General features: G+C 38.0%; 1 protein-coding gene across 1 annotated transcript in view; it reads right to left on the bottom strand.

Annotated features, from left to right (window-relative positions):
- Window positions 1–26,144, bottom strand: part of RORB (RAR related orphan receptor B) — a 245,468-nt gene that overhangs the window by 46,566 nt on the left and 172,758 nt on the right. The window contains exons 2-4 of the mRNA XM_056806331.1: window positions 16,585–16,670; window positions 12,237–12,378; window positions 5,508–5,909 (exon numbers count right to left, since the gene is read on the bottom strand). Coding sequence (XP_056662309.1) covers window positions 5,508–5,909; window positions 12,237–12,378; window positions 16,585–16,670 — 630 coding nt within the window. The remainder of the gene's footprint in view (window positions 1–5,507; window positions 5,910–12,236; window positions 12,379–16,584; window positions 16,671–26,144) is intronic.

Raw genomic sequence — 26,144 nt, 5'->3', positions numbered from 1 at the left:
ATTGAGACTGGTGATGAAGAGGCTTTTGTTAGAAATGCCTGGGGTTTATGCTAGCCCCCTTAGAGTGAATTCTTTCATAAGATAGCTTCCCTTCAGGGTACAATACAACAAAGGAAGTTGAATTGTCCTGTTCCCTAGCTAGCAGAGAGAGTATTCTCCAATTTATTATTCCCTGAAAAGACCTTTGGCAGATCCCACTCAATTTTGAGCCCTGTTCCCTTCTTTACTATGAGCTAGTAGGGTACAAAGGAAGCACATAAAAGAAAATCAGGCCTTTTTAAGTGCACAGTTTTTTGAATGCATAATTTGCTTGATGGATATTTTTCAGTAGTTATGAAGTATGTATTAATTAATAAAAGCAAATGTCACTGATTGGTTATCCTAAACTGGCTAGGACTTAGAATTCTAAGGAAAGGGGATTTTCAACATGTTTTAAGCTGTATGTATTTTTGAAAGATGAAAAGGCAGAGTAATAACATCTTTGAATTTCCTTTATCCTTTATAGACAAAAGTAGTGCATTATTGGAAACAAATCATCTGTTGGCCAAGATCGTCTCTGTTGCAATCTCTTATAACTATAAATACTCAGTCTTCAGTGTAGGGATTTTAAAAAATGAGATTAATTTGTATTTTTAAATGGTCAAAACTCTCTGCTCAATAAACATAAAAAGACATAGAGGAAGCATGATGTGATAGTTTTGGAATCAGAGGATTTGGGGTTGAATCTCATGTCTTATGATTACTATCTGTGTGGCCTTGGGCAAATTAGTTAACCTTCCTGGGCTTTAGTTTTGTCACTTAGAAAATGAAAGGGTTGAACTAGAAGCCTCTGAAGTTCTTTCCCAGTATAGACTAATAATGGCTCCATAGTATTTTAAAAGTAAGAGGGCATAAATATTATTAAAAGAATAAACTTTATTAACTGACATGTGTAAGAGAGAGTTAGGGCTAGAATATCTAGAATTGGGATGTGTTTCTTGGAACAAACTGTCAAAATTAATCAGACTTGATCTTTTTGTTCTACTGAATCATCTGGCAGTTTAATGAATTTACTTGGTTATTGTGAAGTCTGTAGATAGAGTCTCCTTTCATACTGGATGAAATGCCATCATTCTGAGACATTATCCATCCTTTAGAACTATAAGTCACTGAGCTGGCCATACTTCTATTTTGGTATAGGAGGTTCTCTGTCTATTTTCCTGATGCCTCTCTTCTCTATTGTCTCCCAAGCCTTAAGAGGTCTCCCATTCCCCTATACCTTACCTCTGTCTGTAAGGGCTCTTCCTTTTTTTTAAGGCCCAGTTTGGATGCCAACTCTTCCAGGAGGCCTTCTATGACCTCTCTCTTTCCCTTCTTCAACCTACAGTTGAAATCGATCTCTCCCTCCTCAGGTTTCTCATTGCACTTTCTCTGAACTTCTTTGCACTTATCTCATTCTATCTTGTACCTTAGCTATTTATTAGATGTCTTTCATCTCTTTAAATATACAGTCCTTCAGAGCAGAACTTGGGGCGTAAGTACCTTTATTTCTCCAGTACCTAGCACAGAACCTCATGAGTAACAGAAACTCAAAAATATCATAGTATTGAATTTGAGAATAGAGACGAAATGCTTGATCTCTTTTATGTGTATGTGTGTTTTTAAAATTAACAATGGCAACAGATATTTCTCTAGTGTATTGCAATTTTAGCATCACTTTCCACCTACTCTTTGAGTTAGGATATGTCCATTTTACAGAAAAGGAAACCAAGGTTTAGAGTGATCTAGCAGTTTTGCCTATCGTTACTGTGGAAGAGGTGAGATTCAAACCCAAGGTCATTTTTTTCTAAGGCCAAGTGCCTTTCCTACCATACCATACGGTTTATGGGTATTTTCCCCTTTCCTAGCTATCTTCTATTCTCTAATTCAACCATAGGCAGTCTCTATACTTTTCCTGTATATGCATCACACCCAATATGTCAGCTCAATTTCACATTTTAAGTAAGCTCAGTTGACAGCTCCAGGATAAGTGGTATTTTGTAGACCTTGTTTGCCCTTCTTAATTCTATCCCTCCTCTGAGTCAATACTCCAAGTCACTAGGTTACAATTTCTGAAAGGATTAGTTTTTTAAGATGTTTGGATGTTACCACATCACTACTTTCATTTATTACCACAAATAAATCTCTCTGGGAGGTGTGCAAGATACTATTGTTCACTCCCTAGGCACATCTTTTAGAAAGATGCCTGGTCTTCTGAGAATTCTATATTCTTGGCTGTATTCTTCAGTACTTGCCTAATGTTCCTTATAACCTAGATAATTGACATTGGGACTACTTTGGAATTTCTGGTAAAGCTGGATTTTTGACTTTTAAAAGAAATTTTGTTATTATTTATTTTAAAACTGACAGGCTCTTTTCTGAGGGGATTGATCAGAAAACTAGTAAAAAGCAAGACTGTGGTTATATTTTCAAATTGACTAAATATGAAAGCAGTGACCTGCTCCAGTCTTCTCTTATTTCTAACCCTAGAGCCCAGAGGAAACAAAGCAGACCTTTTGAAGATCAGAAAATTTGATTAGAAAGAATCTTCTGTTATAATCTGGCATGGAATAATGGTACAATGAAAGATACTATAGTATAATATAGAATTAATAAGGTCAGACCATGGCTTAATTCAGATTCACTTCTGTATTTTTAAAATGCCCGTTTAATTTTCTTTTGACATTCAGACACAAATGTATGTAGATCCAACTAACCACCAGTCACATCATATTAGCAATGGGCTGACCTGTAACTCTGAAATAGAAGACCCTGTGCACCTTGGAGAGCGCCACGGTGCACTCAGTATAGTAAACCTGGGGCAGGGGAAAGTGTGGAATGAGAAAGTCAGAATGTTCCCATTAAGAGACTTAAAAAAAAAAATGGAATGCCAGAATGTATACCAAACTAGGAAGATTGCTATAGATTCATTTCCTTTCACTTGACAGGATTAGTAAAGACCAAGCCTCTCAGAGGCTAGTGGGCACAGACAGAAGTTGCTGTGCCCACTAGATGGCGACGCAGTTCTACAGAAGTTGAACAGAAGAGAACAGTTCCAAAGAGGGGCAGTGGGATGGGTGGGGGAGTGGAGGCACATTGAGCTTCTGAGAGGTCAGGGGGCAGTTTAATAGCACCTTAGCTCCTCTGATAAGAAAAACTTTGAATTTTATTCTTGATGAGGAAAGCTTTCAAGGCTCCGTATGCCTTTAAATAAATCTGTTAAAAGCTGGTTTCATTTTGATTGCTAGTCTGTGATAGAAATACAGGGTGCTACTAGCACTGAGAAACAGTGAATATGTGGCCCCTGATATCTTGGGAGAATTTTCTCCTTGAGAGAAGAAGGCCAGAGAAGAGGCTACACACACACACACACACACACACACACACACACACACACAGACACACACTTCTTTAAATAGCATCTTAACACATTTTCCAAATAACTCAATCAAATCAGTAGCTATTAAATAAAAATGAAAGAAAACCAATACTTTTTCTTCCCCTATCAGGGAAAGAATTATTGATATGATCTACCAGGAAGGGTTCCAAAAATCCAACAGAAGAGTCATTTAAAAAAATACCTGCTATGAATCATATACTAGTTGTGGAGATAAAACGCAGAGATAAAACGCTGTCCCGTATGCCTTATGAAAGGACCAAAGTTTTAACAGGTTACCTTCTAAATAGTTTCATAGTTGTGAATATTAATGAAGGTTTGAACCCTATTTTTTTAATATATTGAAACATACTGAGTTGCTGTAAGAGGGAATTAAATACTTAAAGTTTATATTTATGTACCTCTTCTTCCCTAGCCAGATGGCTGGAGAGGGCAGGGAGAAGGGGGGGAGGCCACATAAGATACACCAGCCAGTAAAAGGTCATGGCATCAAGGACCAAGTGGTTGTGTGTGTGCGTGCGCGCATGTGCCTGTGAGTGTGCATGTACATACACTGAAAGATCTGGGAGAGGAACCAAGTGTTTAAAGCCTATGGAACTGAAACTGTGCTCAGACTTCCCCTGGAGTCCTATTTATAGGACTAGCCCTAGGCAGAAGCAGAGTAGGTGGTAGCCTACATGTTGTGATTTGAGGGCCCTAAAAGGTTTCCAGTGACCAAAAATATCTCCCTCTCAAGCTGTCCATGGTGCCTGAAATTCCCATCTGAACCACACCTTTGGAGTAAAGTGGGAAAGAGACCACTGTGGAAATCAAATCCTTTTCTAGAGGGGGGTCACATATTAAACAATAATCTTTCATTGAAGTTTTAGTTTGTTACTTTATGAGTTAGTCTGTCACCTGGCAGGGTCCTGATGAAATGGAATAAAGAATAGTTATTTTAATATGGAGAAAATGGTGGTTATTGAAATGGGGATCAGGAAATTCTGAAATTGGGGCCTGGGGAACCACAATAGGGGGAGGGTCTTGTTTAAAACTGAGGGGAAAGGAGGAAAAAAAACTTTCATCTACTCACACTGTGACCTATTACAGGATACACTTAAATACATCTTTTCTGACAATTTCTAATTTCTGCCATTATGACCCATGCATGGCTTTCTAAAAATGACCTAAATTGTAATAGATAACATTTATATAACACTATGTGCCAGGCACTGTGTAAACTGAGGTAAACAGAGGTTAAGTGATTTGCTCTGGACTGTATATCTAGCAAATGTTTAAAGTTGGGTTTGAACTCAAGTCTTCCTGACTCCAGGTGTGGTGCATTAGTTACACCGCTTCCTATTTCCCTGTACAATTGCCAGTAACTCAGAATAGAACCATGTCAACTATAAAACTATGTTTTAATTTTTTAAAAAAGTCTCCCTAGTACAAAATATTGCATGGCTGGAATGTCAGATGTATAAAGGACCAAAGAGATCATTTAATGCCAACTCCACATTTAATGGAGAATATGGAGGCCTGGATAGGTTGAGTTACTTGGCCAAGGCTGCAGGACGGAGAAAAGACCCCAAGTCTCCATTACTCTTTGCATGATACTAGCTACCTCTGGCACTACTTAGATACTTCACTTTGAAGTTCCAGTGAGGAGAGGGTAGGCATCTTCAAGGTAAGCAAAGTTTTATTTTTGTCTCTGTATTCCCTGCATCTAGTAGTGCCTGAAATGCGGGGGGTGGGGGGTGGGGGGTGGGGTGCTTAATAAACCCTTTTGTTGAATTTCTTTGAGTGGCAAGCTTCCTCTCATTATACATACCTCATTTATCCTTCAAAGGGTCACATCACTGTAACAGAAATGCAGCCCTCTTCATTGAGAGCATTTCCCATTTCTTTTCTTCTCTTGATTTAAATAATCATGTTTTGGCCAGGTTTTGGGAAGGGAAGAGCAAAGAGATTCATTGGAATGAGAGGGGAAGCCCTGCTTGATTCAGTTTATGTATTCTAAATCTGATTTAGGGAAGTGGTCCCATTGGAAGTGGCTGACACATTTTAGACTGAATTGCTAAGAAGGGTTTGAAAAGATGAACAATTCACTTACCTATTTCAGTCATGGTTATCCCTGGTGCTAACTGCCCATTGTTGAAAGAGCTATAGGTAAACAAGTTGGGTACAGAAGTGAGGTCATAGATAGGTTCTTGCTTTATCTGTTTGATTCCAGTCATGTCCAGTCCTGACTGATCTGGGGATGGCTGGCCTGAATCCACGTTATAATAACCCTCGGACTTTGGCAGGTCAATGACATGCCCATTGGAGTAGGTGCCTCCTGTCTCGTTATTCAGGTTGTTCAGGCCATTGCTGATGCTGCTGCTGTAGACCCTGGCAAGGGCCTCTGCCTCCCCATTCTGCTGCTGCCTCTGTTCCTGAAGCCGTTGCTGATGCTTCTGTACTTCTGCGTACAGGCTGTCCCTCTGCTTCTTGGACATCCTCCCGAATTTGACAGCTGAGTTGGGGGGAAAAGCAGAAAACAAGATACAATGTTTTCTTTTTCTAGTGACTGTTCCTCATACTTGACATTCTATCTCCCCTCTGTGTGCCTTGGCCTGGGATGTCCTCCCTTCACCCCTTTGCCTTGTAGCTTTATTTTGGTACTAATTTTACATGTTAAAAACTAAGGTTGAGAGAGATGGTCCAGTGATTTGTCCACTTGCTCACACAGATAAGTGTCTGAGACGGGATTTGAACCTAAATCTTCTGGACTCAAAAATCCAATGCTCTTTCTGCTACCCTAGTAGATTGGGTATTTTTTTTTTTTTGTAAAAATGGATCTATCTACTTCTATTTTTCTTTATAGACAGTCCCTTCCTCAGTACTATTTCTAAATCAATCAATTACATGCATAAACCTCTCTAACAAAGCTTAATGGCAAGGAGGTCTCTGTTTTTGATGAAATAGAAGTTATGAGCTGTTTTGATTTTTGTCTTTGTTTCTGTAGCACCAAGCACACTGCCAGGTACATAACTGATGTCTGCTCAATAAATTCTAATAACCTTAGAACATTTACATCTTCTTACTGCCTTCTCCTTAATCAGAATGGTACACATTTGAAATGTAAAACCATCTTAAACTTGAATTTACACTATTGTTTTGTTAATCTTATTTATGTATGCACAAAGAGAATACTTTTGCCCATATCTGTAAGCCTTCAAAATACTTAGCATAGCACCATATGCACGGTGAATGGATGTTCAAGAAATACTAAGCTTTTGTGAAAAAAGTACCAAGTTTAGCATTAGTAGACCTAAATTTAAGCTCCAGCTCTGTGATTTGCTAACTTTATGATCATTAAAGATTTCTTAACTTTTCTAAGTCTCAGTTTTTACATCTGTATAATGGACATAATAATGCTTGATTGTTTGCCTCAAATAACTATTGTAAAGACCAAATTAGATAATGATTAGCAAATGCCTTAGAAGTTATAAAACCTTGTATGTTAGGTAATATTGTAAATATGAAAATCTGGCATTTTAATAATAGTTTTATTTTGCATTTGTATGGTCTCTCCTTATAACCATTTCTACCCACACATGGCTAAAATGAGTTGTGTAGGAAAGAATCCTCACTATGTAACCAGAGAAACTGGGTTTAAATCCATATTCTGCCTTTTATTACATTATGTGACCTTGGGCAAGCAACTTTTCTGGGTCTCAGTTTCCTTATCTGTAAAATGAAGAGAGCTACATGACTTCCAATGTCTCTTACAATTTGAAATCTATGATTCTAAAGAAATTCTTGGTAGTCCTAGACTATAAGATCCAAAGTAGAACTGGGGTTTTTGGAGTTGCCCAAGGATAATATTACTGATATTTGTAATTTGAATGAGTGCTTATTAGTAGTGCATTAGATATGGTTAAATGAGTTTAGTCTGACGAAATTTAGTTAGATGGTTAGAGATTGCCTTCTGCCACTTTCCACTTGTTACTGTTTATAGCAATTTTTCTTTATCATTTGATATGTATTGTCAGAATAGATTAATTTTTCCTGTGGCTGACTTAAAAAGAAAACTTGGGGAAACTTTAACAGAAAGGAAACACTTTCAAAATAATTCCAAAGTCAAATATATGTCAGTAATTCGATTTATGGGAAATGGAGGGCTGAACATTGCAAATAGATTGTTTTGAAATGAATCATAATGACTGCCATGTGCAAACATATCAACTAGCTCGAGGTGTGCAATTAGGCATCTAATTATATGGACTTTGTCACTGAGCAAGGATGGCATTTCTGGGCTGGTGGAATGAACCTGAATGTTCTGAAAATCCTTGATGAAATATTAACTATACCCTAAGACTTCTGTACAGGGAATCTGACTTCCTAAATTTTTTTTTTTATGAAGTGAAAACTATAGGCAACAGAGATATGGGGAAGTTCAGGTTTCTTTCTATCACAGATCAAGTCACCAGAAGATGTTTTGTCTTAGGAAACATTGGTCCATTTCAGCATTATCTATGCACCCTCAGAGCCTAGACACTAGATAGATTAAGCCTCAAAACCAGGGAGACTTGGGTTCAAGTATTGCCTCTAGTCCATTCTAATTATGTGACTATGGGCAAGTCATTTTACCTGGTCCCAATTTATTTTTCTAACCTAGCCAAATTGGTTTCTCTGTTCCTTATATATCTCATGGTATCTCCCTTGACCATACCTTTGTACTGACTATTCTATCCTCACCTCTGCCTCAGAATCCTCTCCCTTTACATTGGAGCTCAGGCACATAAATCCTTTTTTGATTTCTCCAAATCCTCTCTCCAGAATACCTTGTACTTAAGTTCTTTGCATATATTTGTATTTATTAACTGTATATTTATTCTACACACATGTTATATATATATATCCACATATATATGTGGATATGTATGCATTTGTTTCTTAAATAAAAATAAGCTCCTTGAAAGCAGGGATTCTTTCATTCTTTGTACTCAGATGTTCAGCACAGTGACCAGCACAGAGTAGGTACTTAATAAAAACTTTTGGTTTGATAAGCAACTTTCTAAATCGCAGGAAAAGTGATGGCCTGCAATGCTAGATTTCTCACTCAGAAATTCTCTATATTAGTTAAATCACAAATCCAGTCCTCATGATGCTATTTTCCATGAATTCTCCATGTGTATTGGAGTTTCTTTCCCCTACTATAGATATATAGGGTGTATATACGCATATATACATATAATAAATATATATATATTTCTACCCTATAGAATCTTATGATATAAAGGTCTGAAAACATGTATTGAGCTACATACTTTTCTGATAGTTCTTTCAGACTCCGAAGTGCTCACCTAGTTCAAGTAGTCTGGGATTACACAAAAATTTGTTGAACTGGATTAAATATTCACCTTACCTGTACATTTCATAGTTTTATGTACCTGATAACTACTCCCCCCTTTGTTTTCCAGATTTTGAAGAATCTTTATTGTTTAATTTGTCCTTATATGACAACTATGCATTCCTTTTGTATGTTGCTTGCCCTGTTAGAATTCGAGGACAGGGATTGTCTTTCTTTTTGCTTGTATTTGTGTCCCCAGTGGTTAAGGTAGTGCCTGGCCCATAATAAGTGCTTAATAAATTTTCCTTCCTTCCTTCCTTCCTTCCTTCCTTCCTTCCTTCCTTCCTTCCTTCCTTCCTTCCTTCCTTCCTTCCTTCCTTCCTTCCTTCCTTCCTTCCTTCCTTCCTTCCTTCCTTCCTTCCTTCCTTCCTTCCTTCCTTCCTTCCTTCCTTCCTTCCTTCCTTCCTTCCTTCCTTCCTTCCTTCCTTCCTTCCTTCCTTCCTTTTCTTGATCTTCTATCTCTTTGCCTAGGTACAAGATGACCCCTTTACCTGGAGTGTTCTCCTTCCTCACATCTACCTCTTGGAATCCCTTGCATCATTCAAGACTTGATTCATAACAAGGTCTTTCTTTGTCCCATCTTTCAACACCGCCCCCATTCCCTGTTGTCTGAATTCCCCCTAAATCACTTTGCAGTTTGTATTTCATAGATTTTGCATTGACTGTTCTTGGTACATGACTCTCTCTAGTGGGGTCTAAACTCACTTCTGTTTTTGTATTCCCAGAGCCTAGCACAGTGCCTGGCATATAATAAATACTTATTGAATCAAATTAGATTGAGCAGTCTTAATTTGCCCATTATTAATGCCTTTAAAGCACTTTGGGAATGCTTACTTAACCAGTCCATGACATGGCATTTTGGGTTCCATAAAAACTTCAGAAAAATAAAATCTTCTCCACATTATATGATAAAGAAGAGGCCTTTCACTCCAATAGAGGATTATATTTTTTCTGTCTGAGATGTCCCCCCTCACTCTCTTCTCCTCACCATTTGTTTGGCATGTACTCATTTGTAGGAGATATTTTGGAAGCCATTTCTGGCAGCTTCAGGATGATTGCTTGACCCATGATTTGGCTGCTCTTCATCATCTTACGTCTTCAGTGACCTTAGACATCATCTTGTTTTTATTTGCTCAGAGGCTTATTTAATGCAACTTATTCCTCCCTTCTTTGAGAACTATTAAATAGCCCCCAGAACCTTATTATGCAATGGTAGGTGAGGAACCTCCTCTCTTCTGTAGGCTGACAAATCTCTACTGACTCCTAGCCTTACTCCTCTTGGCAATAACTCTTTCTTTCCCACTGATATTCAACATCACAGATCCTGACAGTGAGAAGAGAGTATGTTTTCTTTAATTGTAGTGATTCTTTAATATCGGGCCTGGAGTCAAAAAGATCTGAGTTCTGATGTGACTTCAGTTGCTAGCTAGTTGTGTAACCTGGGCAAATCATTTAACTTCTGTCTGTCATACTTTCCTCAACTATAAAATGAGTATAATAATAATGAACAATAAATCCTACTTTGCAGGATGATTGAGAGATACTATTTGTAAAGTGCTGAGCACAGGGTCTGACACCTAATAGGTAAATGTTTCCTTCCTTTATTTCTTCTCTTCCTTCCTCTATCTGCCTCATTTTTTCATCTGTAAAATGGTGATAATAGCCCTTATGTATCAGAGTTTTATGAAGATAAAATAAGCTATTTGTAAAATATTTTGTAAACCTTAAAGCACCATAGAAATATCATCATCATCATCATCATCATCATCATCATCATTAGCACCAATATTCAGGGCTCACTCCTCTTTCTAAAATGAGGCTTTTAAGCTGGTAGCAATTAATGTGCTGCCTTCACATGGTAGAAATGAATTACATAACTCACAATTCAAATTCATGTGTAATCCTTCCAAACCAATTCCAATGAATGCTATTTTTAGCCACTGGTAAAATCCCCCCTCCCCCCTTCCTGGATCTTCCTAAAGCATGGGTCAGATCATGTCACATGGAAGCCTCTGGTGAGATGATTTAGTTTCCAGACACATAATCCCTGGGAGTAGCCCTCTATGGAAATAGTAAGGGGTAGGGGGAAGAGGGATAAAGCATGGTTGATTCAAAGATGCCTACATTTTTGTTTCTTTACATGTTTGTAAATCAAAAGGCATTTCTTTGATGCTCTCATATGAAGCAAGGCAGGTTCCTCCAGGAGGGTGTGGGGTGGATGCCACTGGGACACAGGGAGCTGCAGATTCAAATGGCATACCTGGAAGGACTAAGGACTAAGCTAAGGACTAAGTATTTTATATGTTATCTGTCAAGTTATGTGTCACGTTAAATTCATCCAGGTGCTTAAAAACATGCCACACGCTAGCTCTAGTTGCCCACAAATTGTGCTAAAAATAAATGAATGCCAATTATCATCACTTTGGAATATGAGTATAGGGTTGTCCCTTATTATAAAATTATAGCTTTTTGTTTAGAATGATAGTGGAGAGAGTGTGACCAGAATCTTAGATTGCTGCAGAGATCAATCTGATCAGAAGGTCACAGGATTATAGAGCTAAAATGAGAGGAGACCTAAGAGTTCATGTAGGTCCACTCCCTCATTTACATGTGAGGAAACTGAGGCCCAGAGAGGCTAAGTGACCTGCTCAAGGTCACATGGCTTATCAGGGAGCAATACCATTCAGGTATTTGTTGGGATTCCAAGATTCTCTGCAATATGTTCGAAAATCTCAAATGGCTCTAACTCCTTACCCTCCCCTCCCCTCTGTCCAAAGCATTACTCCCTTCTTACCTTTATGGAGGAATTAGTTGGGAGACAATGTGGCTCTGTCCAGGAGGTTCACAGTTGAGGAACTTAGAGTGGTAGTTATGGGGAAAGGGTCCCCATTGTGTTAGATCCTGGGACAAACTGTTTCCTAAGACACACTGGTCCTTGCCAGTTGGGTCTTTGCTAAGGTCAGCTGTGAGCTGGAGGATAGGTTTTACGATATGAAAAATCATCTTCTAGATAGACCTGATCAACTACAAGAGCTCATGACCCCAGTTGCTTACAAGTAGAAATCCAGCAGGCCTATTAACTGAGCTCATGCCTAACTAGCAGGTATCTCTCAGGTTAGGGATGTCATTTATCCAATCTCTTCAGCTCTCTGTGTTGCAAAGCTTCTTTTAAAGCATTTTGCTTCCTCTACCTTGAGCGTGAACAACGCACCTGTTCAGCTCGTTACTTTCTCACCAAACACACTTGGATATGTGTTCCTGTCTCCCCACCTGAAAACTTCTATGTTTCAAGTTAATATGCTGCTATCAGGATGGTCTTTTCCCCATTTCTCCTCTTCCATATTCCCACCCTCTGGAAACTGTAACAAGGTTTTAAATTGGCTCCAGCAAAGCAGCAGTCATTTGAAAGAGCTTAAATAGGAGAGCAAGATGTTAACTCTTTACCATCTCGAGACATTCCTAGGGCAAGACACTTCTGCAGCCGGCAATGTTGGCATCGGTTTCTGTTCGTTCTGTCAATTAAACAGTTTCTCTGCCTTGGGCAGGAGTAAGAAGCATTGTTCTGCTGGCTCCTTCGAAAGAATCCCTGGAGGGAGAAAGAGAGAGGGAGAAAGGGAGAGAGAGAGAGAGATGGAGAAAGGGAGAGAGAGAGAGAGAGACAGAGAGAGAGAGAGATGGAGAAAGGGAGAGAGAGAGAGAGAGAGAGAGAGAGAGAGAGAGAGAGAGAGAGAGAGAGAGAGAGAGATTTTTAGGGAACAAAACCCAAGAACCATTATTATGCATGGAGGGGATATTCTCTACAGTGAGGTTTCTTTGGAGGGGATTCTGTTAGCACAATTTGTTTTATGTGTAAAAACTCTTTGGACCCTGTTTAGGTTCCCCCATTATTGACAATGGATACTTTCTCTAGGAAAAATAATAGTATCCCATGGATATGATGGCAGAAATAGGAAGGCAGAGAGGACAGTGTACACAGAATATTTTATGCAAACCACTAAACTAGAAATAAGAACAAAACCAAAGGCTTCTTTTGTCTGTCCTTAGGTCCTAAGTGATAAACAGGAGAGTATACTTATGTCAAAAAATAGGATTGTAGATCTGAAACTAGATGGAATTTCCAGTCTATTTTTTTTTTTTACAGATGCAACCGATGGAGGTTAAATGACTTGTTTAAGGTGATGAAGATGAAAAGTGTCCTCTGACATTTATTGGATTGGACCCTGGGTCCACTGACAGAACCAATGTTTTCCCTACATGGTTCTGCACTACTCTTAGAAAGGTGAATGGGGTGAATTCTGCACCTGGTCATACACACATATAGACAGAGAAACAGAAATAGACAGACAAACAGACTCCCACACACATACTCACACACACATGGGGTAACAGTTCAGAAAGAACTCAGCATCTTCTCCATTAGACTGTAAGTTCCTTAAGGGCAGAGACTGTTTGTGATTTTCCTTTGTATCCTCAGCACTTATCACTGTGCCTTGTACCTAGTAAAGTACTTAAATATTTATTGATTGATTTGCTAAGTGGCCTTGAGTAAAGTATTTGGTCAGAGTCATCAGTCTCTGTGTTTTCCTCACTATCTAATGGAGCTTGGACTCCCAGCTGGACCTCAGGAATTAATTTGAGGGCAGACCAACCATTTCATTCTAGTACCAGAACCAGCTCTGGGATTCACTACCCCTCCTTTGCCCTTAGGAAAGGCATACATTTGCCATACATTGAAAAGAACTAGCATGATCACAGCATAGCCATAAATGGAATTTATCCAATGGAATGGGACTGTGAGGTTTAAAGAGTGACAACAGTGGGATCCAGAGGTGTAAATCATAGCAGCATGAGGGATCTGGATTGCAGTAGAGACTGGATTCACAATGAGATGGAAACTGGGCTGACACCCAAGGACCAATGTTTGCACTGAGGTTATGACAAGTCCCCAGAAGAAGTAATATGACTTCCAGATATCCATAAAAATAAGTCATACAGCATCATTTCAGCAAACATACCTTGATTAATAGTGACATGAAACTTGTGTTTCAATAAGCACTGTGTGGTCTGTACCTTTTGGTACTTAAGAGCTGCTTAGCCAAAGAGTTGATGATAAACTGTGGAGTGCAGGTCTGATACTGACAGAGAAACATTTTCCCGGAGCTATAACTAACTACAGGCTTAATTTAAGGCCAATTTGACACTAATTATGAGGCATTTCTTGCTTATCTGTTGCTCATTATTGCAAATGTGCTTTTTGGCATGAAAAGTAGTTTCTGTTTCAAATTTTATTGAATGAACAGGGATTTGAATGAATGCATGAGCTGAGTCAATGCTATCTAAAAATGAGTTGTTGGTACTGACTTGAAAATAATGTCACGAAACATTTGAGGGTTGATGTGGGGTGTTGCTTTGCTATTATTAACAAATCTTTGAGGTTCTTATTTGAAGAAAATTATAGTATGTTTTCCATTTTTATTCATTAAATATTTCTTTACAATCTGTGATTCAGGATGTCATTTTAACTCCAACCTTAGAGTACCCCATAGAACAATAGCTACATTCTTTGCCAACGGTTGATTTTTATTCGGACAGAGGCAGAAGGGAGAAGATGGGTAGAATCTAGATGACTTAAATGTTATTCCCAATGTGGCTACTGACCTGTTGTTTTACATTTGGCGAGCCATTTAATCTCTTGCAATCTAAATTTAACTTTATTATAATTAGGTTAAATATAGCACAGAGAAGGAAATATTGTTGAGACAATGTTTTTTATTCTAAATGGAAAACTTTGAGATACATCCTCCCTCCCCCATTTCACCTAGGTGTTTTTTTTTAAACAATGAAACGTGAACCAGTTTCACTTGACATTGAACTGAATGATGCAATCTTTCAATAAATTTTATGTGAAAAAGAATGGATTATTTAAAATCCAACAAAAGGCAAAGCATCTTTCCCTGTAACATCATAACTCCAACATCTTAGGAAGTTAGGGAAAAAATGATGTCTATTTAGCCCATAAGAAGTAACAACTGATTCCAGGAGAGGGAAGAGAGATAATGTTATTTTACCTTTACTATAGGAAATGGTAGCCAGGGAAGGAAGAAATGCATGCAGCTGATATATTTCTAACCTTTAATTATAAGGCTGCAGTGCAGGAAAATATTAAGGGACATCTCTGGAGGTTCACAAAAGGATTAACACTAATCATATCCAAGGGAGCTCACGATGTTGACTGGTTACTGAGATAAAGCTTTTCCCTTTCTTTTTTTCTTTTATCATTTATTTCCTCCCCCCTCCCTTTTGGGTGCCAATTTCAATTACTGGGATCACACTTTGTGTGAGCATTATAAAAAGACTTGTCAATTTCTCACCCAGCATCACTATTCAATGGTGTTACAATGGGGCTTTGTTTCATTTATATTTGAAAGTCTCTTCAAATGAAGATCGGATCTTATAATCTATGACTGTGCTGTTTCTCGCCTCAGTTTACTGACATTAAATAATGATTCACTTTGCTTGCATCTTCAATCAGGGCTGTAATTGCTCTTTCCAATAACTGCACCTGTAATGTCACCTTTCCCCACACATGCTGCGCTGCATTTTACATGTTCTATTTGCAGTCCTAACCAATGCGACTTTGATACAGTTGTGTAACAGTTCTCATTTCCCCCTTAATGTTTGATCTATAGCTCCCTTTTTACTTCACATAATTTATTTGGTAAACTTGTTGTTATGTATCCAATTTTGTTAGCTTCCTAGACTAGATATATGTTAACTGTTAATCTGTTAAGATTTCCCGGAAAGGGAACTGTTCACTTAAGTTCTACTGTTTTTTTGGAAGACAAGGCAGAGGAGAAAGTAATTGGCCTGAGAAACAAAAAGCTGATTTCTAATTTCCAATCCTGTGATGAAATACAATCCTAAATTAGAGATGGGTGGAATCATAGAGATCATTTGGTCCACCTTAATAGATGAGAAAACAGACATCCACAGAGGTGAAGTGATTTAGAATCAAAGATCTAGAACTGGGAAGGACCTCAGAGGGTATCTAGTCTAACTAACCCTCATTTTACCAAAGAGGAACCTGAGGTCCATGTGGGAGAAATGACTTTCCCAAGGTCGAACAGGTAGCAAACATCAGAGGTAAGATTTGAACCTAGGTCCTCTGACTAGAACTAGTATTATTTTCCCCTATGCCACTGATAGATAGAGCCACTGATTCTAAGAGGAGCACATTTTCTGCTTTATCATGCTGACTCTGGGTAATAAATTCTCTTTCCTGAGCCTCAGTTTCCTTAGGTGACCTCTAAGATCTTTTGCAGTTCTAAAATTCTTTTGGCTTTTCTTCTTGACCATGAAAGTAGAAGGTAGCAAAATTCCTTTTGCATTTGTTAGACTGGCTTCTCCTTTCTCAAGAGGTTCAGGGAAATGTTTATAGTTATCACCTTACAATATTTATTTTTAACCTTTAATTTGCCCTCACAGGTAGCAAGTGCCTCAAGTTTAATGGGGATAACACTGCTAACACAGCAAGGCACTACATTTCTATGGCTGCTATGGATGTGAATAATTCAGTGCCCTAAAAAAAAGCAATTTTTAAGGCACCAGTGAATGGTCAATTATACATACAAACATACACATCCATATCTCTGTATATTCACATATATTGCATACACACACACATATACACAAATATATGTATATAATATGAATTAAAAGGAAGCCATCCAACTCCAAGTATCATCATTTAGTGCCCTGGTAATTTTGATCAGGTTCTGTTAAAGTCTCATACCTTGCAGCCTTCACATGTGATAACTCCGTAGTGGATTCCAGAGGACTTATCGCCACAAATTTTGCATGGTATCACTTCAATTTGTGCTGAAATGAGAAAACAGACATTTTGGGCTCATAAGGCCATTTTCTTCTTCCTGTCCCTTCTCTCCCACTTTCTGTTCTTTTCCTTCTTCCCTTACAACAAAAAAAAGTTTGAAAAGATAAGGTTGGCCTTGTATTCTGCCTTCTTCCCAAGAAATGCTGTTCCAAAGCTCTCTTTAATTCTATTCTGACTGATAGGTCATGTCTCAGGGTTTCTTAGTCATTCTCAGGCTGAGAAGCATAGTCAAAAGTGACATTTTTTTCTCCTTAAATTGATCCTCCCTAGAAATAGATTCATAACCTGTGGGTTCCTCCCTTCTTTCTACTTTGAACTCTGTTTTGTAGCTAATCAATCAATAAACTTTTATTAAGGACCTATTATATGCCAGACACTCTCTTAGGTGCTGGAGTTACAAATAAAAAAAATTGAAATAGTCTCTGGTCTCAAGGAGCTCTTCTGTTCTAGAGGGAATTCAGGTAGATAGGTAAGTAAATATAGGATATATAAAAAATACCCAAAGAGGTCTTGTCAGGGAAGTGGTGTGATATGTGCATTAGCCCTTTTTCCAAGAAGTTGGCATTCTGATGGGATAATACAAAACAAAGAGGAGCTCTATAAGGACATACATACATTGAGATGGTCTAGAAATGATTCGTTATTAATGGGGGGTCTGATTCTAGGAAAGGTAATGTGAGATCTCACATATCAAAGCCCAGGAACCCAGAGACATAGTCCAAGTAATTCTGAGGTAGCACTTATCTGACTGACCCTGGAAGGATACTAAGCCCTGGAAGTGAGGAAGGATAACATTGAAGACATGGAATGGATTAATAAATATTTTAGGGTAGGCAAAAGCAGGTAGGCAGGAGATGGAATGTTGTATAGGTTGAACTGCAAATGAGTTAATTTAGCTAGAATGTAGAGTGCATGAGGGAGAGTAATATGTAATGTGATTGAGAAGAAAGACTACAGCTAGATTGTAAAAAAACTTTAAATGTCAAACTGATGAATTTGCATTTTGTAATACAGGCAATGAGGACTTACTGATATTTCTTGAGTTGGGGAGTTACTACATGGTCTGAATTGTGCTTTTAAGAGTATCATTCTTGTAGCTTTTTGGAGGGTAGGTTGGATAAATGAGAGATTAAATTCAGGAAGGCAATTTATGAGATTATTATAATAATCAAAATAAGAAGTGATAGGCCTAGAATTTATCTGGCAATTTCTTTCTTCCTACACACAAAAAGAGGAAGTCAAACTTACCTAAAAAAAGAAAAAGCTACCTCCAAAACTGCTTCTGAGGTAGCTTCTTTATCTAACTCTCCATTGCCCCTTCTTCCAGCTAACATGAATAGACCCAAGACAAAGCTGTCCCTAGAATCTGATTAGTCCTAGCTTCCCTGAAGCAGTTTTCTAGTCATGTAGAAACAAAAAATGGTTCTTGTCAGATGGAGTCTGTGCTTCTCAGAACTGGTGGGTACCCAGGACAATGTGAGTTACCAGACCCTGAAAACCTATGAAGTGGATCCATTTCTTTTCATTAAAAAAAAAAACAACTCTTACATTCTGTCTTAGAATTGATACAAAATATTGGTTCCAAGGCAGAAGAGTGGTAAAAGTTAAGTATTTGGGGGTTAAGTGACTTGCCCAGGGTCACACAGCTAGGAAGTGTCTAAGGTCAGATTTGAACCTAGTAAGCTTGATTCTCTAGTCACTGAGCCATCTAGCTGCCTGTGAGATGCATTTCTTGATGGAGATGAGGGAGAGCTGAATCCAGAGGAGCTATGTGCCATTGAATCCTTGTTTCATTTCCTTGTGCTAGTGCAACATCAACTTCCTTGTCAATGTTTAATGACTTGAGAGCACTTCACTTCATTCCAATATAGAATGTTAAAAAAAATCCAATTTTCCATATTAGAATCAATACTAAGTATCAGTTCTAAGGCAGAAGAATGGTAAAGGCTAAATAATAGAAGTTAAGTGATTTGCCCAGGGTCACTGAGCTAGGAAATGTTGGAGACCAGATTTGAACCCAGGACCTCCCTTTTCTAGGCCTGACTCTCAATCCACTGAGCCACCTAGCTGTCTCCCACCCCACTATAGAATCTTGACTTAGAAGGTTCTCATGCTAGGGCTGTGCTTTTGACAGGCCTGAAGGAGAATGATGGCTGTGTAGTATATGAATAGAGAGAATAGTACAGATGAGAGAATTGGAAACTCAAAGAGAAGTAGAATTGGCAAGACTTGACAACTGATTGGATATGAGGTGAGAATAAAGTATCAAGGATGACTCAAATTCAACATATGCAAAATGAACTCATTACCTTTCCCCAAAAACGTTTTTCCCTTCTTAACTTCCCTTTTACTGTTGAAGGCATAAGGTCCTTCTGGATACCCACACATGCAACCTAGGCATTGTAGCCCAAATTCTCATCCTCTTCCACCCTCCATATCCAATATATTGATTTTTTACCTTTATAACCCTTCTTGTACATACCCCTTCTCTCCTCTGACACTGCCACAAACCTAGAGTGGGTCTTATCACCTCACACCTGGGTTATTGCTATAGACTGCTGGTGGGTCTCTGCCACATATCTCTCCCCACTTCAGTTCATCCTCCACTCAACTATCAAAGTTAATTTTCCAAAAGCACAGATCTGATCAGATCACTCCTGTTTAATAAATGCCAGTGTGTCCCTATCATCTTCAGGTTCAAATATAAAATCTTCTCTTTGGTCTTCAAAGTCCTTCATATCCTGCCTCTTTACTACATTTATGGTCTTCTTATACTCTATTCCCTGCCACATATTCTTTGAACAGGTGATACTGGCCTTCTTGTTGTTCCTTGCATGAGACACTCCATCTCTAGACATTGAGTACTTTGCTCTTAAAGCAATAAGTTAGGTAAACAAAACTAACCTGTGAGAAATCATGTGAGAAAAATCAAGAGACAAATTATATGACCATATGGTACCAGCTGTTTGTTTGGTAAGAGTCTATTGAAGGGACAGATCAGTGTGGGCTAGACAAGTCTCAGATGACTTCATGAAGTAGGGAAACTTTGAACTGAGCCTTAAAGGATGGATAGGATTTACTTAGGAAGAGGGGAGGAGAAAGGGGACTTTTAGAATAGGGAATAGGACTGGCAGAGGAAGTAGAGTCATGAATGAGCTTGATGTCTATATATGGTAGACTTTATTAAGGGGTTTAAGTGGCAATAGCTAGAGAAACATGAGAAATAGGGCTGAATAAACAGAGTATAATTAGAAAATGAAGCTCTTTCAAAACCAGGTAAATGACTTTAGACTTGATGGAATAGGGTGAGGGGGGGAATAGGAAATAGGGAGACAGGAGGAGGGAACAAGGTAATGTTTCGATAACAGTGGTGTTTTAGGAAGATTGCTCTGATAATACTATGCAGAATGAACTGAGAAGTGGAATAATTAGTGACAAAGAGAACATTTTGAGACTAACAATAATTTAAATATATTTTGATGGGGGCCAAACTAGGATGGTAGTAGTGAGCATGGAAGGGAATATATATGAGAAATATTTTGAAGAAGACATAAAAAGACTTATCGTAATTATATAGGAGATCTAGAAGAGTTAAAAAAAACAATTCTCTATAGACTAGGAAGACTCAGGGAATTGGGGAATAGGGGAATATGGCAAGGCAAAGTGGATTTTCTTTGGCGATTATAGAAGATAAATGAGTTGAGGTTTAAATCTTTTGAGCATCATGTTGTTCCTCCTTAACTACAAATACAACTTATTTATAAAAGCCCCAGCTTGAAAGGAATAGTAACAAGAATTAATACTTATATGATGATTTATTATATATTAATGTGCATTTAATTAACATGTATTAAAATAATATTTATTATGTAACATCTAAGTATCACTTCACATACAACCTTGCAACAATAAGTAAAATTTATGTTGCACATTTGAAGTTGCAACCTCATGAGTGAAACTATAGGTATTATTATGCTATTTACGCAGATGCCATGAGTGGCATTATGGCCACTCATAGATAGAGCCCAGGTAACCTGGAGTCAAACTTTACATCTGCTACCTACTGACTGTGTGACTCTGGGAAAGTTATTTTACTTTTAAGCAACTCACTAAAACTATTATTACAGAGAAGGTGCTAATGTGAATTGGTAGAGGGAAAACCTCACCTGAGATTTTTCAGTATCAATAAGATTACAGTTCTAATGGCTATTTCTAGAAGATGAGGAGATTGGGGCTTACAAATGACTTGCCTATGGTCTCAGAGCTAGTAAGGGTCAGAGGCAGAATTCAAGCCCAGATGTGCCAGTCTCCAAGTCCAGAGCTCTGTCAATATTCCATTACCTCCCATACACTTCTTTTACGCTTTTCTTATCTCATGCGTAATAAGAGTTATTTGTCCAAGTATTTTATCCTCTTGCTACAAGCTTCACCAAGGTGAAGACCATGTCTTATTTATCTTTGTACCCACGGTGTAGCATCATGTTCTCTCTGTATGGTAGGCATTTAGGAAAGATTCAGTGAAATGAGTGGAGATGCCTTATGGGCAATTCCAATGTATTGGATTTTCACACAAGTGAGAGTTTGTGGTTAGAAATATAGATTTGGGAGCCAACAGTATAACGTATGTAATTAAATTCCAGGACACTGGTAAACTGTCCCTGAGATTCTGCATTGCAATGTTTGTGAGACATAATGACATTTCTGTGTTGGGAAGAACTAGAAAGATTTTGCAATTTAAAAATTTCCCACAAATCCTTTACTTTTATCAGTATCTTTACTGAACCCCTTATTTTCTGTATAATACCTTATCATTTGCTAAATATGCTTCAGTATTTTGTATGTCAATCTGTCTGACTTCACCATCTCAAATGAAAGAAATTAACTGCATGCTATATGTGTATTTTTTTAAATACAGATGTCACATAGAATCTTAAAATTGAAAGGGACCTCAGAAGCCATCCAGGCCAACCCATACCTGAGAAGGAAACTTCTATAACATTCCTGATAAATGGTCAGCCTAGGCTTGAGTACCTCCAGTGATCAGGAGCTCTCCGTCTACTGAAGCAACTCATTCCACTTTTGTATAGTTCTAATGGTTAGGATGTGCTTCTGGGTAGCACAGGAAATAGAGTGCTGGACCTGGAGTCAGGAAGACTAATTTCCTGAGTTCAAATCTGGCCTCGGACACTTACAATCTGTGTGCCTAGACATATCACAACCCTATTTGCTTCAATTTTCTTATCTATAGAATGAGCTGGAGAAGGAATGGCAAATCACGCCAGTATCTTTGCCAAGACAACTCTGAATGGGATCATAAAGAGCTAAACATGACTGAACAATAACAAAAATGGGTAGGAAACATTTTTTTTGTGTAGCAAACCTAAATCTGCTTCTTTGCAACAGAATTCTCCCTGCTCTTCGTGGCTCTTTCATCTGTGGTCAAAAAAGACATGTCTAGTCCTTCCATTTGATGGTCCCAAAACACTTGAAGACACTTTCCATGTCCTCGTTAGTATTCATCTCCTACCTAAACAGCACCAGGTTCTTCAACCAATCTGTATGACATTACAAGAGAAGGTCAACCTTTCCTCATAATGATATATTTCTACTGTTGTCAAAGTTGAAAATTTCACATTTTAATTTTATCCTCAAAATGTCCTTATTAAACATGATAGCAATAACTCACTCATAAAAGGCCCCAGGGCTTACAACACACCATCTTATTCTATCCTTTTCTTCAAAACTTACTTTCTGTCTTAGTAACAATTCTATGACAGAAGGAAAAGGTGAGGCAAAGGGGATTAAGTGACTTTCCCAGGGTCACACAGCTAGGATCTCATTCTTATAATAACCCTGTGAAATAGGCAGTACAAATGTTATTTTTATAGATGAGGAGATCAAAATGTGAAGGAGTTAAATGATTTGCCTAAAGTCTCTCAGTTAGGAAGTGGCAGAGATAGAATTCAGATCTTCTGACCACCAATCCAGTATCTATCCTAATATATCATGCTGTTATCACTCTTTCATTTTACAGAGGTTGTTGATTTTTCCATGGATATAGAGGAAGTAGGTGGAAGAGAAAGAATTAGAATTGAGTTTTTGATGTTAGTTTGTTGATTGTTATACTGTAGCCCATTTCCTGTCTCCAAAACTGTATTTTGAGTTTTTTTGGGAGGAATGTTGACCCAATTTTTTTCTTTGTCCAAATAGCTAAGAGCATGATAGATAGATGAAGAAGAGATGCTGAATTATTTTTCCACTGAACTTTCAATACTTGAGAGGTAGGGCAGCAGCTTGCCAAACCTTTAGTACAGAGAGATGTCTTTACAAGTGCCAAGGATTCCCAAATGCCAAAGGAAGGAAACTACTAACTTCCCCAAAGGGATTGAGTGCATGAACCTCCTACTGATATGAATAATCATTCTATTTTGGTAAAGTAATATTATCTCCTCCTCACCTTTCCCTCAGGCACCAACTATAAATACAACTCATTTATTTTTTACTTGAAATAATAATAATAGCTTATTTTTATTTAATCTTTAAAGGTTTTCAAGGCATAGATTTCATAAATTATCTCATTTGATTTTTATAGCAACTTTATAAAGTTGATATTTCAAGTATTATTATGCCCATTTTGAAGATGAGGAAGCTATGGTACAAAGTAGTGAAATGACTTTCTAGGGATCACATGAATTTTATCAGAGGTAGACTTGGAATACAGTGTCACCTGATTCTAAAAGCAGCATTCTTTCCCACCAAAACATAATGTCAAACAGGGTCTCAACTGAGTCATCTGAGAAAGCAGAGACATCAGTCAATTTTTCTCAAACCAGACACCTATTCGTAGAAATCAGCAGTCAGGATTCAAATGAAGGTGGATCTCTGGTTGATAGGATTTTTTTTTTTGAGGAAACAAACAGAGATTTCTATAAAATTCAAACATAAAGGAATTGAAAGAAAAGGGAATTATTTAATCATATAGTAGCCTGAATTAGAAGCCAGAAAATATGGAAAAATGTTGAATCCTAATTTTTCCACTTATTAGTTGTGCTCAGTTGGGCATGATTCAAGATAATTTCTCTGCCTCTAAGTTTATTCATCTATAAAATGGGTATAGGTCTTCTTGACCTTATAGGATTTTTGTATGCGGGTAAATAATATACTTTGTAAATCATAAAGTTTTGCCTAAATGTAAATTATCATTATTATTTTAGATTTCTGTCATGGAAACTAATCCTTGTTTTTGCATGGTTGTGCATGGGTTTCTATGACTAGAGTAATAGCCATCACCTTTGTCCCTTTAGAGAAAATAAAGACTTCATTTCATTGTCCTCATAGATCTGCAACCTAATAAGATATAAGTTATTAAAATGTGCTTTCCCCAGAGATGCATATTTTTCTATGAGTCAGACAGATGATATAAAGATGATGATGGTGGCCCCAGAAGACTGTGGCCTCAGTTTCTTCATATCTGGTTTCTTGTGGGGGATGGGGGAGAGAAAGAGAATGCCATGGGTAGGGAAAGGAAGAATTTAAATCTCCAAACACCATTTGAAGAACTAGTAAAAAAAATTAAGAAGTCATTTTTGTTTCCCCCTTCTTTCCTCTCTCAACCCTTTCTTTTTTCCTTCAATCCTATATTATCTGGGTCACATGTTTATGATTGTGTTGACATTTTAATCTTTCAGAGGAGATGAGATGAACTAGCTTGCCTAAAGGCATAGGTAAGGGGGAAGAGAGAGATGGGGAGGGAGTGAGGGAGGGAAAGAGAGGGGGGGGCCACGGGGCAGAGGCCTGCCATTTTCTGATCAGCCTTGGATGGAGTGATTTGGAGTGTCAATTACCAAGGGAAGGGAAATGTAGCCTAGAAAAACAATTCTTCCCCCAGGCTCAAGAATTACAGCTATCCACTAAGCAGTAGAAGGGTCAGTGTTAGGACCAATCAGGATCCTTACCTCCTATAGTAACTGAAAAAAGCAGGACTTGGAAAGATATCGAATTACAGTGGAAAGATAATTAGTTTTGGAGTCAGAAAAACCTGGATTCAGATTCTGCCTATGATGCATACAAATTATATGATTATGGATAAGTCATAACTTCTCAGTGCCCTCAAGGAATTCTGCAAGATTTAAAGTTGTCAGAGAGCTGCCTATCTATTTCCCAGTGGGGTGAAGTTTCTATGCTCTGAGTTCCATACCCTTATTTAGGAAACCATATGTCCTAACCACACCCTTACTTTTCCTAATTGGTTCCATCTCCACTCTGGTACTATATCTGAGGCTAGTTTAAATTATTCTGTGCTTTAAGTTTTATGGATGATTAGAATACTCACAAGTAGGTGGGGTATTTAGTGAAGGCAATGCTCCAGAAGTACGACCCAAATTCATTTAAGGTTTGGGACCAAGGGAAGGAACTAAGAGAGGGGCAGGCAAGGAAGAAATTAAGTTTATCCTGTCCTACCCTTATCTACAGCAGAATCAACCCACATAATCCCTGGGAGAATGTAAGCTCTTCGAGGGCATGGACTGTTTCATATCTATCATTGTGTCCCTAGTGCCTGGCTCAGTGCCTGTTACTTTGAAACTCCTTAATGAATGCTTGCTGCTTAATTGTTTGACAGAAATGTAATAGGGTTCAATAATCAGGAACACTGCTCTGCTTTCATATGGTAGAATTTGCTTCCTGGTGACCTAGGACCTAATATAAACAGGCCAGTTAAAGACAAAATCCTTCATTATTTCATTTCTTCTTCTTCTTCCTGATGCCCAAAATTGAGAGGAGAAAAATAATTTGAGGATAGTTTATAGATTAATTTTCTACTATTATCACCAATCTTTTGGTAGATTCATCCTTGTTCCAGTCTCATCTTGAATCTTTGCTCTCAGTAGTTCTGTCCCTCCTTTACTCTGAGGGTAAAAGGGTAGGAGGTTATTCCTGGAAGGACAACTCCTGGGAGGAACCTAGCCCCAGATGCAGGCAAGGGACACTGGAAGGGAAGAAGGGGAAGATGAAGGGGATAGAATTCTTGAGTTCTTAACCTGGGTTCTCTGACCTTTTAAAAATTATATTGATAATAATATTTTGTTATAATTGGTTCCCTTCATAATTCTGTATATTTTATTAAATGCATTAAAATATTATTCTGAGACTGTGTCCACAGGCTTCATTCAACTGCCAAATAAACCCATGACACAAAAAATGTGAAGAATCTTTAGGCAGTCTGAAAATACATTTTGTTAAATCAATTCTCATGTCTGTTTTTGAGAATATTTTAGGTAATAGGAGAAAGAAGTGAAAGGTTATAAGGTTCAATGGAAAGAATAATGATTTAGAAATCCCAGGGCTACATTCAAATCCCACTTTTGACACTTTACAATGACTTTGAGTAAGGTACTGAATTTCCCTGGACCTCAGTTTTCTCATCTGTAAAATGAGGGGGTTGGCCTCTGAGGTTCCTTCTA

The sequence above is a fragment of the Monodelphis domestica genome, chromosome 7 (assembly GCF_027887165.1).
Source record: "Monodelphis domestica isolate mMonDom1 chromosome 7, mMonDom1.pri, whole genome shotgun sequence".
NCBI lineage: Eukaryota > Metazoa > Chordata > Mammalia > Didelphimorphia > Didelphidae > Monodelphis > Monodelphis domestica.
The sequence above is the reverse complement of the archived record's forward strand: the minus strand, read 5'-3'. Positions and strand labels throughout refer to the sequence as shown.